The sequence below is a fragment of the Protopterus annectens genome, chromosome 2.part0 (assembly GCF_019279795.1).
Source record: "Protopterus annectens isolate FY-2018-M chromosome 2.part0, PAN1.0, whole genome shotgun sequence".
Taxonomy (NCBI): domain Eukaryota; kingdom Metazoa; phylum Chordata; order Ceratodontiformes; family Protopteridae; genus Protopterus; species Protopterus annectens.
Window position 1 is genome coordinate 395,290,267 of NC_056728.1, and position 16,537 is coordinate 395,306,803.

The 16,537-nt window shown below is 40.7% G+C and overlaps 1 protein-coding gene across 2 annotated transcripts in view; it reads right to left on the reverse strand.

Annotated features, from left to right (window-relative positions):
• Window positions 1–9,320: 9,320 nt before the first annotated feature.
• The window catches only part of LOC122793102 (annexin A1-like), a 280,484-nt gene continuing 273,267 nt past the window's right edge, over window positions 9,321–16,537 (reverse strand). For both annotated transcript variants that reach the window (XM_044060833.1, XM_044060834.1), the window contains exon 13: window positions 9,321–9,580. In XM_044060833.1, the coding sequence (XP_043916768.1) occupies window positions 9,518–9,580 (63 nt within the window). In that variant the 3' untranslated portion in view covers window positions 9,321–9,517. The remainder of the gene's footprint in view (window positions 9,581–16,537) is intronic.

Consider the following 16,537-nt stretch of genomic DNA (forward strand, 5'->3'; position numbering starts at 1 on the left):
ATGACTCACTCTCTGTGTGTGACTCCCTGTGTGTCTCTATTTCTATCACTGTCTGTCTCTCTTCCCCATGTCTATGTGTGTGTGTGTGCTTGACATATTGTTATATGTTGCCCATATATATGTCTGTGTATCACACACAACAGATGAAGATATATCACATATGGGCCAATTACAGCTAGCTGAGGGTAATCCTGTCTGATGGGTGTGTGTAGAGACAGTTATACATAGATGTCTGTATGAAAAGACATATATGCATAATACAGTTATATAGATGTGGGTTCCAACATGGGCTGTGATTCTCTAAGTGAAGTGTAGAAGCATGCCTAGTATAATCTTCTATAGTAAAGGTGGGACTTCATTCCAGAGATAGTTGCACTCTGGTCTAGGGTTTTCTGTGCTAAAGCCATACCTCTCAGAAGTAAACAGGAAGTTTCTAGAGGTACAGGATTTGTTTTAGCAGACATTTTCTGACATATCTGAAGTCTGACACTGGAATGTATTATGTCACTACCTATTGACAGACATCATCTCATCATCACAGTGCTTTACCAGAGGAATACAAGATGTATGATGCACTGACCAATATTATGAGCACAACTATAGACATTCTTGCCCAAAAAGTCCAGTTGAGAGGTGCGGCTACAGCCTGTTGACTGATAAAGCTGTGTAAATAGTCCAGCAACTTGGTGATATACTGGCTGGGGATCTTCTGCTGGTGTGGTGTTCTTCTTACCTGAAAAGTCATATCCTGGTGTGGCCATACCTCTCAAATATACAGTTTTTAGCAGATTGTCCAGGTGTTTGTCTAGAAGTTTCATCCAGTCTACATAAACTTGTTTTTTTATGGCAAGTTATTTGCAAATAAAGACTGACATTACTAAATAATGACAGATAGTGTTTCAGACTTCATAACCTTCAGACAATTCCTGCTAATGCAAAACCCGTTATTCTACCAACTTTCTCAGTTTGTAAGAGCAATATTTACAACACGTGCCTATCATTGGGCCTTTGTCCCACTTTTATTTATGACCTTGTCCAGATGTCTTGCTATCAGAGGTTGAGAGGTATGGGTGTGGGTACAGAGTGCGTTCTACTTTGCAGAAGTGTCCATTATATGTGTAGTATATTCCAAATAACATTGTGTGACTTCTAGGTATGTCAGTGGCAGAGCAGTACAGAGTACTGACACTGACAGACAGTTGTGTATAAGTTGCTAGGTTGATATGACATTAGTAGGATATTGGCCCTAAAGCCCTTATAGTCCACACAGACAGGAGTGTAGCCCATGTTAAAACATGTTAGCACTCAGAGCCCCTGTCTAGCAAAGACACAGGTGGAATTACAGAACTGTATTTTGTGTTTCTCATGCACTTATATAGGGAGCACATCACTAGGGGTATTGAGGCACTTGGTTTGATGTGAATAGGGAGTGTGTTCCACAGATGCAGGAGTGTGTGGGAAACATATCTGTCACACCAGCAAGCTTAATCAAGTGGGCCTTGACGTCTAGATGTGCAACAGTCCCATCAAGGCAGGGTCTGGATTGCTTTGTATGCCAGACAGGGTTCACCTCAGCAGAGTCTGTATGGAACGGGGTAGAGGGACAGTACTGTTAGCCTATCTGTGTTGGGCAGGTGTTTGGGGTTTGGGTAAGGCCTTAGTGTTTGCAAGAGCCTGGTTTGTGGAGTCTGCACAGTCTGTGGTGTGTACGTTTGTGGAGTTCTCATGTATATTTGCCTCTGAGATGTCTTTTGTTTGGGGTTTTATTTTGTTGCAGACCTCCACTGACATGGGTGTGTGTTGTGTATTTGCAGGTGATGTTTACTGACTTCATACACTGCATGGCACCTATGTTACTGCACAATTTGTTCTGGTGTGCACATTCTCCATTTGTCTGGCCAGTGGTTCCCCTTCCCTTTATGTGTGTCTCTTTGTCCTTCTGTAGTCCAGTCACAGGCTTTGCCCACAGTGGCTGCTATTATGTATTTGTAATTCTGATGTGAGTGGGGTAAATGCCATAACATCACACACAAGGTTTTGGACTTCACACCTCTGAGTGTACCTATTTAGCAGGTTGTCCATCATTGCACCATTACATTTGCTGTGGTTCACAGACAGTTTGTGTTGCTATATGTTATCATGAGGCTACATGTTGGCCTAGCTGTCAAACTGTCACAGACTGACATCTGGACAGGCTCATATATAACAGTCAGACAAAGGCACACACATAGGGACAGAGTGTTAATATTGTTCTGCCACACATAGACAGTTGGGAGACCAGTTTGGTATTTGCTTGCTTTCTCTTATGGGTATGACATCTGCTTCCCCACTGTCTGCCACTGATGTTTTGACAAGACCCTTTTTTGTTTTGCAAACCTGTCCAGCTTTTCTGCAGTAACAAATACTGATTGGGAGAACTCTTTATTAATATAAATATATAATAAGCTGCTTTCTTTTTTATTACATATTGTACCTGTATGTTGTATTGTACCTGCATTTTGCCCTGTTATGATTTCTGCCCTCTGTGAAAATTATGTGTTAACCTGTAATGTGCATTGTATATATGACTGATGTTGTTATATGTTATTTTTTGTTTTGTTTTTTTTATGGAGTTTATCTCCCCAGGTCTCTAATTAAAATGGAAATATATCCGGTTAGACTAGCCCAGTCAACAAATGTAAAATAAATAAAGAAAGAAATAGTCGGCAGGCAAATGCAATGTTTGGGCAAGCAGAACAGATATACAAGGCATACTTGTGCTCCTTCTGTGACAACCTGTCATTCCAGGGGTATGGATGTTGGTCAGTGACATGTCAGTGCTGACACAGTAAGCTGGCAGCCTTTTATTATGTCGCAGTACACTGACCTTCAGGTACCTGCTGTCGTACTAGACACCATACCTCCCGACTATTTAGAGTTGGACATCTGGATAAAGCCATAAGTAATTTGGGGACAAAGGCCTACATATAGGGACCATTGTTAACTACTGGTCTTACAAACCTAGAAAGGTGATACAATAACAGTTTTGCATTAGCATGCATTTTCCTAAAGGTTATGAAGTCTGAAACTACAATCTGTCATTATTTTCTGACTTTAGTCTTTTGTGATTTGACAATGATTTGCCAGACAACCACAATTTCATGTTAAAGAGACCATGAATATGATGCAAATCTCTGGACATTCTGCAAAATGTCTGTACAGTTGACGGGTATGCTAGGCACTGTGCAGGTTACTCTGAGCTGTGTACTGTCCATATGTGTGGACCCTGTCCCTGACCTGTCCAGCTTTTCTGCAGTAACAGATGTTGACATCTGGACAGTGTGTACAACTCCTACCATAGCTGTATTTGACATGCAGAATAGCTGGCACTACAGTTCTTGAAACATGGACCCTGTCAACCACAGTACAGTACCTAGGCCACTAAGACATGACAGCCAGGAGTAAGTGCAGGCCACATACTGACAGTATTGACCACACATATACATAGCTCATTGACCCCTGCATATTGTGGACATGCAACAAGTTATGAAGTTGATTGGGACAGCCCTGGGAATGTGCGCTCTGCTGCTTATACCCTACAAACATTACTGTTACTGCATTTCTATGGGAACTTGGGTGCGTGTGGTGGGGGGGGCACACCGGTTAACTGTCCACATTTGCATGGACTGTGCTGATGTTGTCTTTACATTTTGGTTCCATTTAGCATATTTTGGTGCCTGTCTTGGAGACTACAGGCATATCACTAAAGACAAAAGAACAAGCTGCAAGGAAATACGAATAACAACCAGAACTGAGAAAAACACACTTTATAATAGCAAAGCTTTCGGATAAAATCCTTCCTCAATACTAATACAAACAAATCTAAAAACCAAATGGTTTAAATACAGGTCACTGAAGTCACATGACCAGCAGTCCAAAAATCATGTGACCACAAGTATATAAAACAAATCATTAAAATTAGAAAAATTAGAAAAAACATAACATTATCGCAACCTAGTATATTGCAATTTAACAAGAACAGGTTTCAAGGTAATCATATTATTTAAACCTGGAAAATGGTCAGAGTTCAACCTAAGAATCCATTCATACTCTTTTAATTCAAGTAAATTACCACTATCACCACCTCTGGCAGGAGGCCGTATTACATCAATAACTCTAAAGGAGAGTCTATGTTTAATACCTGAATCAACAATGTGCTTATACAAGGCATTACTGTCAATGGCCCTTCTAATCTCCGATTTGTGTTCAATGATGCGTTCTTTTAGCTTTCTAGTGGTCTTACCCACATAGAATGCAGTACATTTCATGCAATTAGCTAAGTGCACCACATTAGATGTAACACAAGTGGTAGAAAAATTAAACTGATAAACTTTACCACTAATAGGATGTTTGAACTTATCACTGCAACCAACCACAATATCAGAACAGCAGGAACAATTCAAACAGCCATACGTGCTGGGCTTAGTGGTAAAAGTCCTCTCTACAGGCCTGAAAAAATCTTTGTAACATAACATATTCTTCAAGGACCTCATATTTCTATATGAGAAAAAAGGCCTGTCACCAAGAATGTCTTTAATTTTTCTAATTTTTCTAATTTTAATGATTTGTTTTATATACTTGTGGTCACATGATTTTTGGACTGCTGGTCATGTGACTTCAGTGACCTGTATTTAAACCATTTGTTTTTTAGATTTGTTTGTATTAGTATTGAGGAAGGATTTTATCCGAAAGCTTTGCTATTATAACGTGTGTTTTTCTCAGTTCTGGTTGTTATATCACTAAAGACCACAGGTTAGATTGTAATGGCAGATATTTGGGTTTCAGATTTCTTACCCTTCAGAGCCTTACTGCAACTGTAAGTCCTGCTGTGATATCATTGTGTAAGCTTGTATGGGCATATTTCATCATTGTCCCCATTTGTGGGCCTTTGCCAGGCATTTCTTTATGGTTTTCTATGGCCGACTTGCTGGGTGAGGCTGACGGGTGAGTATGGGACCCCCACAGTGACATCCATGCATGTGACATATGACCCCCACAGTTTGTTAGCCCCCCACATGTACTGCAGTGAAATTTGTCACCTTGGGGACTACTGCATAGTCTGGGGAAGGCAGTATTGGGCATAAATTTCCTGCTGTCCCACATAGCTGTCAGTTGTCGGCTGCTATCCCAGTAGACCACCCCATTCCCTTGCATGCATGCAACAATTCCATAGCTATGCTACCAGAACATAGTACTCCATTAATTTATTATTAAAAAGATTGACTTACCTTGTGCCTGTGGTAGTTGTGAGGACGGTGCTTGAGGGCTAGCTTCGTAGCATGCACGGAGTACACAGCCTATACATAGTAAGATACAGGTAGTGTGATGTGTGTGGCATCTATTTTACTGTGTGTGTGAGTCAGAGAAAGATGTCTGTCCCTGGGTCTCTACAGTGTCAGTGTGTGTGCTATGCGTTGCCTCATTGCCAAGGACAGGGCATACTGGGCACACCTCCATCTGCCTACAGGAGCAGGCTCAGGGGTTCCTCCTCTGAGTCTCCCTGTGCCTGTGTGAGCCTTGGCAATGGTGGGGGACTGTGCAGCCCTTCCCGGAGATGTTTTTGCTGCAGCTGTTTCCACAGGATCATATTGTGTAGCATGGCAAATACTATGAACATGTGTGCACATGTATCTGGAGACTACTGCAGGGCTCCACCAGATATGTTGAGGCAGAGGAACTGCAACTTGAGCATCCCAAAAACACGCTCTATAATGTTCCTGGTTTGTGTGTGTGCCTCATTATGGCATTCTTTAGTGTGTGTGTGTGTGTGTGTGTGTGTGTGTGTGTGTGTGTGTGTGTGTGTGTGTGTATGTGTGTGTGTGTGCATTTCTGATGGGTGTCATCATCCACAGCTCCAGTGCATAGCCAGCATCAGATGGCCATACGGGATGTTCCCCCCTGGCAAATGCCTGGTACAGCTGTGAGGCATGCCAGATATGGGAGTCGTAATAACTACCAGGGCTGCCAGCACACACATTCATGATAATGCCCTGGGCATTGCACATGACCTAGCAGTTGATGGAGTGATAGCCCTTGCGGTTGACATACACTCTACCCTCTTCACTGGGTGGTGCCTTGATGTGGATGTACGTGCAGTCTATGGCACCTAGTACCTCTGGGTAGTCTGCTACATGGTGGAAGAGATGCATATTGCTGGTCCTCTCCTCACAGTTGCTGGGGAAATATATGTGCTCACCGGTATGTGTTTGCATGACATCCAGCAACTGGTGGAGTACCCTAGATGCAGATGCCTGTGAGACCCCCATGATGTCCCCAGTAGGTCTTTGTAAGGTCCTGTAGCTAGTATTCTTAAGGCTACACATACCTTGGTTTCAACTGGGATGGGTACCGTTCTGTTGGCTCTGGGTCTGAGGTGAGGCTGGCACAGCTCGCAGAGTTGCTGATGTAAGTCCCTGTCAACCCTGTAGTGCTCTACTGTCTCCATATTATGTAGTCCCTGGTAGGTTAACCTGGGTCTGAACACTCTTCTCCTCCTCTTCAGTCTGAGATAGTTGTCAGCATTATCCTCCTCACTACCCTCAGCCTTTAGCAGATACTGATGTATCAAAGCAACAGCAGCCCCTAACATTTTGTCAGTTAAAATTCTCCTGAGTGTGTACACCAATGGTGTAGAGTTTGTGGGAAAAAAACAGACTGCAAGGTGTTTGCACAGTTTATACTGCTGTGCTGCAGATGCTGCTTGTGTGATTGGCTGACTATGATACATTCCACCTGCCAACTATATTACTTGTACTTGAGTGCCTTTATTCTGCTATTTCCTGTTTTTTTTTCTTCCCATTTCTGCCCCTTCTAACCCCTGTGGCGAGCTGCTCAAACCCTCTACTCAAATGTAAACACTTTTGCTGGTTCCTGTTGTTTCTTTTTTTTTTATTATTTCGGTTGTGTTTAAGCCTCACTGCACATAAACCCCTGCAGCTATTGTAAACAGTATTGAGCAGAAAGGACCCTCCGAGGAAGCAAACACATGCAGCATTTCTTAATGTAGCTCAGACACAACCCTCTTACTTAGCTGTGCTTAGCTAAGCGCAAATATCGAAAGCAGAGTTTCGCTGTGCTTACACCAAGCATGACACACACCCATTTCATGTCAGCTACTTCTCCTGCTTACACAACAGCATTATAGCTCCTACACGGTTAGGTGCAGGCAGACATGGTCTCCCATTTTGTTATTCAATAAATTTAGCTAATTTGCATAACCCACTGCCTTAGTCCCTTGTTATACCACTACACCAGAGCCTGTCTCCTTTGGTACCAGTGTTACTTGTTATTGTTTTGGTTCTGCATGCTACCCACTATAATGGCAAGATTCATATTTCACATAAAATTGTTTTTGTACATTTTTTTCTTATTTTCTGCACAATCTCATTTGTGCTCTGCTGCACTACCCTTAAACAAGCAAAAAACAGATAACATGACCACTAATGTACTTAATGCAATAATGTTCAGATTAATTTCTCTATAGAATAAATGTTAGTGTATTGTATGTTTATGCAACTTATATCATAACCACTTGTTCTGGGGCTCAGTTACTGCAGATTAAAAGGAATCTATGAATGGGATTCATAAAAGCAGTGCCAAGTGATACAACTCTAGCTGTTTAGAGATGCAGAGTTGTGTACTTCATCACTGCAGGCACATCACTATATTAGCAGCATCTTCTTCTTCTTTCGGCTTTTCCCGGTTAGGGGTCACCACAGTGGATCACCTGTCCACTCATGATTGGCAGTAGAGTTTTATGGTGTTGAGTTGCCAGCCCAGCGCCCAACCTTCTACAGAAGGCACACACATGCACGCACTCACGTCTAGGGCCAATTTAGTGTCCAATCCACCTACGGCATGTCTTTGGGATGCGGGAGGAAACCGCAGCACCCGGAGAAAACCCACGCGACCACAGGGAGGACATGCAGACTCTGCACAGACGGCACCCTAGCCAAGGATTGAACTGGAGGACCTCTTGCTGTGAGGTGGCAACGCTAACCACTGCACCACTGCAGTCACCCACATCTCTGTATTAAAAGCTAATTTACACAATTATGAATTAGCCACCTGAGCAATGCAAGCAATTGTCTGTTGGACCAACCTGAGCAAGCACACAGCACAGGAATTTTCAAAGAAACATACTCATGCAAACATGTGTGTGTGTGGGGGTGTGTATATGTGAGTGTATATATATATATATATATATATATATATATATATATATATATATATGTGTGTGTGTGTGTGTGTGTGTGTGTGTGTGCGTGTGTGTATGTACATTTTATATATATATATATATCTGGGATCCGGACACATGCTTGTCTAGCATATGTCCAAATCACAAAACATCGAGCACATACACAAAAGCGCTTAACATCGACAAGCGCTTCCGTATATGTGTGCCTGTTTCGTAGATCGGACTACAGTGCACGTAAGGGAAAATTCCCTTTTCCCCACTGTAGTGTGATCTCAGAGTGAGAATAATAAAGTAGGGGGTGTGTGGGGGGCACAGCCCCCCACGTGGGGAATATAGGGGGGCAAAGCCCCCCTGCAGAAACGTAGATTGTTTTTTTGAACTACATATACACGGAAGTGCTTTTCGATGTTAAGCGCTTTCGTGTATGTGTGTTCTATGTTTTGTGATTCGGACATGTGCTAGTCGAGCATGTGTCCTAGACCCATATATATATATATTTATTATTTTTTTTTTTTGAGAGGGTGACATCTCCAGTGTGCAGCAGTAAGTTTCTTACAAAGCTGTCATTAGCCAAATTCTGGGAATAACAGTGTTAACGACATGAATCTTTAGAATTGTAAGTAGGAAAAGTCAGTCAAGGGTAACAAAATTGTAAGGCCAGGGAGGTCAAGTAATCACAAATGAATAAGAATGGATTTGGACCTTAACATTATAATTTGTTATAGAGAAGTGGTACAAGAAAAAACAATGAAGATTTCTGACCGTGACAAACAAATAAATAAAACAACATGACAGATACCGAGGAAAGACAGTAAATTAAATTAGCTATGGAATTAATTAGTTAAATATATGGCAATTTGGACAATTTAAATTCCTCCAAGAACAGTTCAAAAATTTGTATGAGTCTGAAACATTGAATGCTTCACTGATTAATAGATGTTGAATCCATTCACCAATATAATTCAAGAATGTATGAAATAATTTGCAACACTGCATTGTTTGTTTCAGCTAGTGTCATTTCATGTTTCATGCAAAGTATTCTTATGATCTATAAGTACATTAACACCGATAATCCATGCAAACATTTTAAGAGAAATTGTTTTTTATTTCTGTCTTTTCAAGTTTTTTAACTGTAACATTTACTTCTACAGAATAACAGTATAAGCATACATTAATCACAGAATAAATGAAAAATAATTGCAAATTTACTTTTGTATTTTTGACAGAAACTCATTTAATATCAGAAGATACATTCCAGAACAGAAATGTTGTGAAACACATTTAGTTGTCTGGCCCACAAAGGGCCAATACAATTTCTTCATAATCTTGACCAAGTTTTTCAGCCTGTAAGATAAAACAAAAGAAAACAAATGTTAGCAATTTAAGTCATATACTGATGCAACAAGTTGGAGAAACAGCTAGATATTCCAAACAAATAACAACAAAACCACTAGCTGCAAAATAGATCCAAAAATAGGCACTGCTGTTGAAGGTTGACACCACAAATTTATTTAAGCTTATGTAATGCACAATACAGCTTTTTGTCTGCATACAACAGACTTAATCAGAATCTAAAATATACAAGTCAAGTGCTGTTTTTAAATAAATCTCCTCCTAGTGTAAAAAGCCTGCTATCAGGTCTTAAAGGTGTATCACACAGGTAAAATGTTTAAAATCAGCCATTAACATAAAATTCAACTTTATTTAAATACCCTTTTGATCTTGCCATTGGTCAGGAATCAAACCCTGGTCGCTCACATGGTATGTGAAAATTCTACCACTGAACCACTTTTTTGACATAAATACAACCTGGGATATATGTAGGGGGGGCATGGTGGTGCAGTGGTTAGCACTGTCACCTCACAGCAAGAGGTTTCCTGGTTCAATTCTTGACCAGGGAGCCTTCTATATGGAGTCTGCATGTGGTTATGTGGGTTTCCTCTGGGTGCTCTGGTTTCCTCCCACAGTCCAAAGACATGCAGTAGGTGGATTGGAAATTCTAAAATGGCCACAGGTAAGAGTGTGTGCATGTGTGAGTCATGCAAATGAATTACTGCGTCAGGGCTATCCACAAAGCAGTGTAAACCTTGGCTTGATATGATTGTCACTGTAAAGTGACACCCTGACCCCATGTGTAAAAATGGGAAAAGGGGTTGAGGATGGATGTATATATATATATATATATATATATATATATATGGATCTACTTTTCTTCATCAAAATTACACTTGTTCGAAAAAGAAAAGTATATCCTCACTTCAGCGAAAATGCATTTCAACGAAAGTGCACTTTCACTGAAGTGTAGTTGCCAGGTCGGCTGACTACAAAAAAACAAAAACACACAAAAAACATCTTTTGCAGGGGGGCAAGCCCCCTGCACCCCCTATGTGGGGGGGTTGTGTCCCCCACACCCCCCTACTTAAATATACCAACTCCGAGATCACACTACAGTGAGGAAAAGGAAATATTCCCATTCCACATTGTATTGTGATCTCCGTAGTCAGTTTTCAAAGTTTCAGTACTTCGAATAAGTGGTCTCACACAACTGAGTTTCGTAGTACTGAAACTTCAACCAACCGAATGGATCCCGTACAAATAGCAGCAAAGTCATTAATTCCTGGATAATGTGTGGCATCCAGCTTTACTTTCCACCATAACTCTATTGCCTCCAAATTATCTTTCCATGCCCCCTCTTTTGGGTTTCTTGTCACATTCTCTAATATACAAAACAAAAACCCTTTATAGTTACAACATTTGATGGGGTGCCTAAATAGTGCATTGCTAATCATTTTAGCCCCTTTCATATCCATGCTCATAAATTCGCATCTTAAGGCATCTCTCGGTCTTCCCGACATAAAAAGCTGGGCACGTACTACAGGTAGGTAAATAGACCAGTCCTTTACTAGTGCAATTTCCATACTTAGGGTATATAATAGTCTTAGCTGCATCTTTCAAGTAAACAACCAATTGTTCTAAAATATGTTTACATTGTGCACAGCTATCACATTTTTTGTACCCATTTTGTATCCCTTACTACCTGTGTTATTTTCCAAAATATTCTTTAGATTGGGGGCTCTTTTACAGATGAATAAAGGTTTGTTCCTACCACATCTTTCACTTTTTCATCAGATGTAAAAAGCCCCCAATATTTTTCAACAGTATTCTTAATGATAGTGGATCCTGCACTATATTCTAAAACCAAGGCCCTTATAAATTCTTTCTTGTCCGCATCTATTTCAAAAAAACTCTCTCTGTCTCCATTAGTCTTTTCAGGGAGTATATATGATTTGTTGGACCTCACACCTGTTAAACCCTCTCCCAGTAAAGGTTTATATTTGTTTCCCCAGTTGTCATAAACATAATCAATAATCTTTTTTTACCAGTTCATGTGGATAATCCCTTTCTAAAAACATTGTTTCAAGTTTTTTTCCTTTCTACATCAAATATATCTTTACTGGATATAATCCTGGCCAACCCAATGAACTGGCCTCTCATCAAACTCTTCTTTTGAAAAAGAGGGTGGGCACTGCTAAAATAAAGACAGTAATTAGAAAATGTGGATTTTCAATATATATTTGAGGTAAAAGCCTCTTTTTTTTGTTTTTGCTTAGGGTAACATCTAGGTAGTTGATAGAACCTTTTCCTATTTGATGTGAAAAATCTTTAAAAAATGGGAAGAGTTGTTAAGATACATATATCTCTGTGTGGATTCACTTTATAATATCAAAATACTGAAATATCAAATTTCAGTATCTCGAGACTATAAAGCCAAAAAATCAAAAACCCGAAACTTTAAAACATAAACAAAACACTGCACCACACAAACACAAATACACCTACCTGCCGACACTATAAAAAACAAACCAACACACACAAACACAACAAAACTAACACACACACACAAACAAACTTGCTAAAAGAAGGGGAGAAGCCCCCTGCATCCCCCATGTGGGGGACGGCACCCCCACACCCCCCTATTAATATATACTAACTCAGAGGTCATACTAAACATGCAAACACATAAAACTCACCACTTCACACACACACACACACACACACACACACACACACACACACACACACACACTAAAATCCCTACCCAATACTCTTAAAAAAATTCCACTTACCTCAAACTCCAGCTAAATCCACAAACCGCACATCACGTACGCAAACACATAATGGTGAATGCGACATTTCCACATTCGCTATTATGCAGTTTTGTGCAACTGCACTTTCGACTTTATAATCTCGAAATACTGAAATTTGACATTTCAGTATTTCAAGATTATAAAGTGAAACCATATATGTGTGCATGTGTGTGCGTGTGTGTGTGTGCGTGTGTGTCTGTGTGCGTGTGTGTGTGTGTGTGTGTGTGTGTGTGTGTGTGTGTGTGTCTATATATATATATATATATATATATATATATATATATATATATATATATATATATAGATAGATATATGGGTCTACTTTCCTGCATCAAAGTTATTCTTTACCAGACATTAAAAACCCAACACCAATAAACAATAGTGCAGTTCAAAGACAAAAACACTATTCCTTACTACACTTAACCAAAAATCAAAAACACTAAAATGTACACTTCAAACACATTTTTGTAGGGGGAAACCCACCTGCTCCTCCCATATCTCCTGTAAATTATATATACTAACTCCGAGATTGCACTATAGTGGGGAAAAAGGTAAATTTACTTATCCTCACTGTACCGCGATCTATATCAAGATGCTACAACTGCTGTATAAGTTCCACTCCTGTTTCTACTATAAATAATAAAGAAAAAACACTTCATCTGTTCTTCTAAAAACTGCCAGAAGTGCCAATCATTGTTCATTGAAGCGTGGTTTGGAATAGGGTGTTTTGGTTGGACTGCACTTTTGCTAAGTTGGTGTCGGGCTTTTGGTGTTCAATAAAGTGTACTTTCAGTGACGGAAAGTAGAACCATGAATAAATATATGTGTTTATATGTGTGTGTGTATGTACATGTATAGGTATATACCTAACAAACACACACACATGTACACAGCACACATCATACTACTTTTCAAAATCTTCAAGATGTTTTTATTACTGGAAGAAAAACATCCAAATTGCAAAAGTTAGGTGAGCACTTTCATCTTAAGTAAGGACGTTGTCTGATCATTAGATTGAAATTAACACTAAAAACCTAAATGAAGCTCATCATCAAATACTGTAAGCAAAAATCAGTCAGGATTCTAGATGAGAGAAATCAGAAATAGAAAATCTGAGAAGTAGATAATATAAGATTCACAAGATACATACAATGACATTGTGAATATTTTATGTAGAAAATGTGGACTATGCCGTTAAATTCTCAAAACCACAAGGCAGGTAATTGGTTGTATAAAATAGAATAATGACCACACTAATTGCTTATCTGAGCTTCATAATAGGCTATTGCTGAAAATGTGTGGTTAATGGATTTGAACAATCCAGTTAGATCAATTACGGATGTGGCATCTTGGAACATTAGGCAAATGTTTTTATGGACTGACCTTGAATGAAGGGCAAGTCAAGCTCTGCAGTTGTAACCTACAGTAAGCAGCCTAGTCACTGGAAATGCTATGAGAGACTGAACCTGTGAGAAGAAAGAATGGTGAAATTACCTCTAAAGGCTGTATACCTTGCTTATTAGGTACTGAAATTTTAAATACCTTTGTAATTAACTGTGGAAACTTGTGTGTGCTTTTTTTTTCAATTCATCCATTAAATAAACGTGTGTTTTTATATACTTCTACCTCCATTTTTTACAAAGTTGACAATGTATGAGCGGTTAGGGCAGGGAATTGCCAGAAAATATGTATTGCTATTTTTTTACTACCAAGTGATTGAACTTGTTTGGCTAGTGTCCTATGAATTGTTTAAAACTAGTGACTTAGGTTTTGCTGCTGTGCCATGATATAGGAGTGACTGCAGTTACCTGGTATGTTCTCACCTAGCTGACAAAAAGTTTTGTTTACCTGCTGTGTTTCCTTTATTTGCTGTCATGCACAGCACTTATGGATAGTCCAGTATTATTAGTAAACTCTTGTATGGCTCACTGTGTTAGCTACTCTCACTCCCATAGAAGTCAGTTGACATTGCTGCATGCTCAACAGGGTTTTCAACTCCAAGCTGTTTGGATTAACTGTCTGGTTTTCTGTACTAATCCATTTGCTGCCTTGAAAGATAAGACCTGGCTTAATTTGAAGACTGCCAGAGAAGGAGATGTTCATAGTGTTACCCTGCTGCAGTCATCACACTTGAGTTATCCTGCTGTCAGGCGGTCCCGCAGTTGGCCAGAATTCCAAAGTATTGGTCCAGCGTCGGTTGCTGTCGCTTCTTCCCTGATGTCAGTGTGCCAGGGGTATATAAGAGGCATCCAACGCCATTTTCTTCAGTCTTTCTTGCCACTCGGTGCCCAAAGCAGAAGCAGATCGCACGTGCCGGTCGGCCGACACCTGAGATTTTCAAATCGAATTTCAGTCCGAAGTCTTCAAAAGCTAAGTACCCCGTTGGGGAACCTTTTCTTGCCTCAGTCCGATGTCAGAAAATGTTAACAATTGTATTTCTTGTGGGAAGCAAATACGTCATAAGGACTTTCATTCTTACTGTATACGTTGCCTAGGCCCAAACCATGACGTCACCGGTTGTCGGTTTTGTGCTAGGTTCAATAAACGAACTATAAAGGGACATTTTGATTTTACTCGACACTACTTCGGTAGGAAATTCAATTATACTATGCCGTCGGAGCAACCGACTACCGGCGTGCATAAAAAATGCAAAGATAAGGACAGGCAGCCTAGATCCAAGCCAGACTCCGAGGCCTCGGCTGGCCCGGTCGCCGGTTCTCCAGTTTTCAGCGAGGCGCCTACGCAGCCCCTGGTGACCGCAGAATTGGAACCCCAGACCACTTTGGATCCTCTAGCAGAGAGTACTAGGCCGACGCAGCCATTTCCTTTAGGCCCTACCAACAGCATTACAGAGGGAGAAGCCAGTGCTATGGAAATGCCTTCGGCCTCAGAAGGTGTCTTCAGACCGACGACTCTCACTATAAAATCTTATGCTAAGCTTAAGACTCCTTTAAAGCCTAAAAGGGTTGTTCAGTCCCCGGTTCAAGGCCCCATGCCCAAGAAACAGATGCTTAAAATGGATGAAGATTTACTCTGATAAGGGGCTCCCAACCCCCCCCCCCAGACAAAAGGCCAAGGCAAGAGGAGGAGTATGCCTCTTCTGATCAAGTTTCTATTTCCTCAGACTCCTCTGAGGAACAGGATTATACTTTCCCCCCTTATGAAAACTCTGATGCTGAAGACTCCATTCCCTCAGCATCTCCCCCTGAAGATTACTCCTTCGGGGAAACCCTTCATACCATGAGGGAACACTTCCACTAGGAAGGTCAGGACTACTCTGACTCAAAGAAAAGACTCTGAGAGTTTCTTTTACTTCCCCAACACAGACCCCTTGCTATCCCTCCAGTTTTAGACATTGTGGATGATGTCTACTTGGAATCTAGTCTAAATCCGGACTCTCTGCCCCCTGCTCCAGCCAAACCAGACAGATATTATAGAGTACCCGACTCTCACAAATTCCTTTATAAAAGCCCTGTTGCTGATCCAGAGACAATCTCTCAAGGACCCAAAGGGGCTAAGGCTTCTATGGCTAAAAATCCTGTGCCCTCTGAAAGGGACTCCAGAGCATTAGATAGGTGGGGGAAGAAGGTTTATACCTCAGCTACTCTTGCTATGAGAGCACTAAATTGTCAATTCCACATGCTGAAATATCAGCAATTCCTAATGTCTCAATTAAAGCAAAAGATGAGCACACACTCTCAACAGTCTGAATTCAAGGAAATGCAGGATCTGCTACACGCAGCTGAACAGGTGGGGAAACACACTTTACAATGTGGATTTGATTCTCTAGAAGCTTCATGCAGAGCAGCTGTTACTGGGTCTGTCATATGTAGACATGCTTGGTTGAAGGAACAAACCTTGCCTGATCATGTTAAAGCAAAATTGCTAGATGCACCTTTACAGCAGGATGTCTTATTTGGAGTTAAGGCAGAAGAGGTTTTAAAGAAAATGGAGGATAAGGCAAAGTCTATGCAGACGGTCAAAGATTTCTTGCAGGTACAACCCCCTCGCTTCAGCAGAAATTGTCCAACAAAGAATTGGTCCTTTCCAGCTTCAGACAGACCACAGAGGGGTAAATACAGACGCCCAAGGGGTAGAGGTCAAGCACAAATCCCTTACAAACCTCGTCAATGGGGCACTGCAACACAAAGGC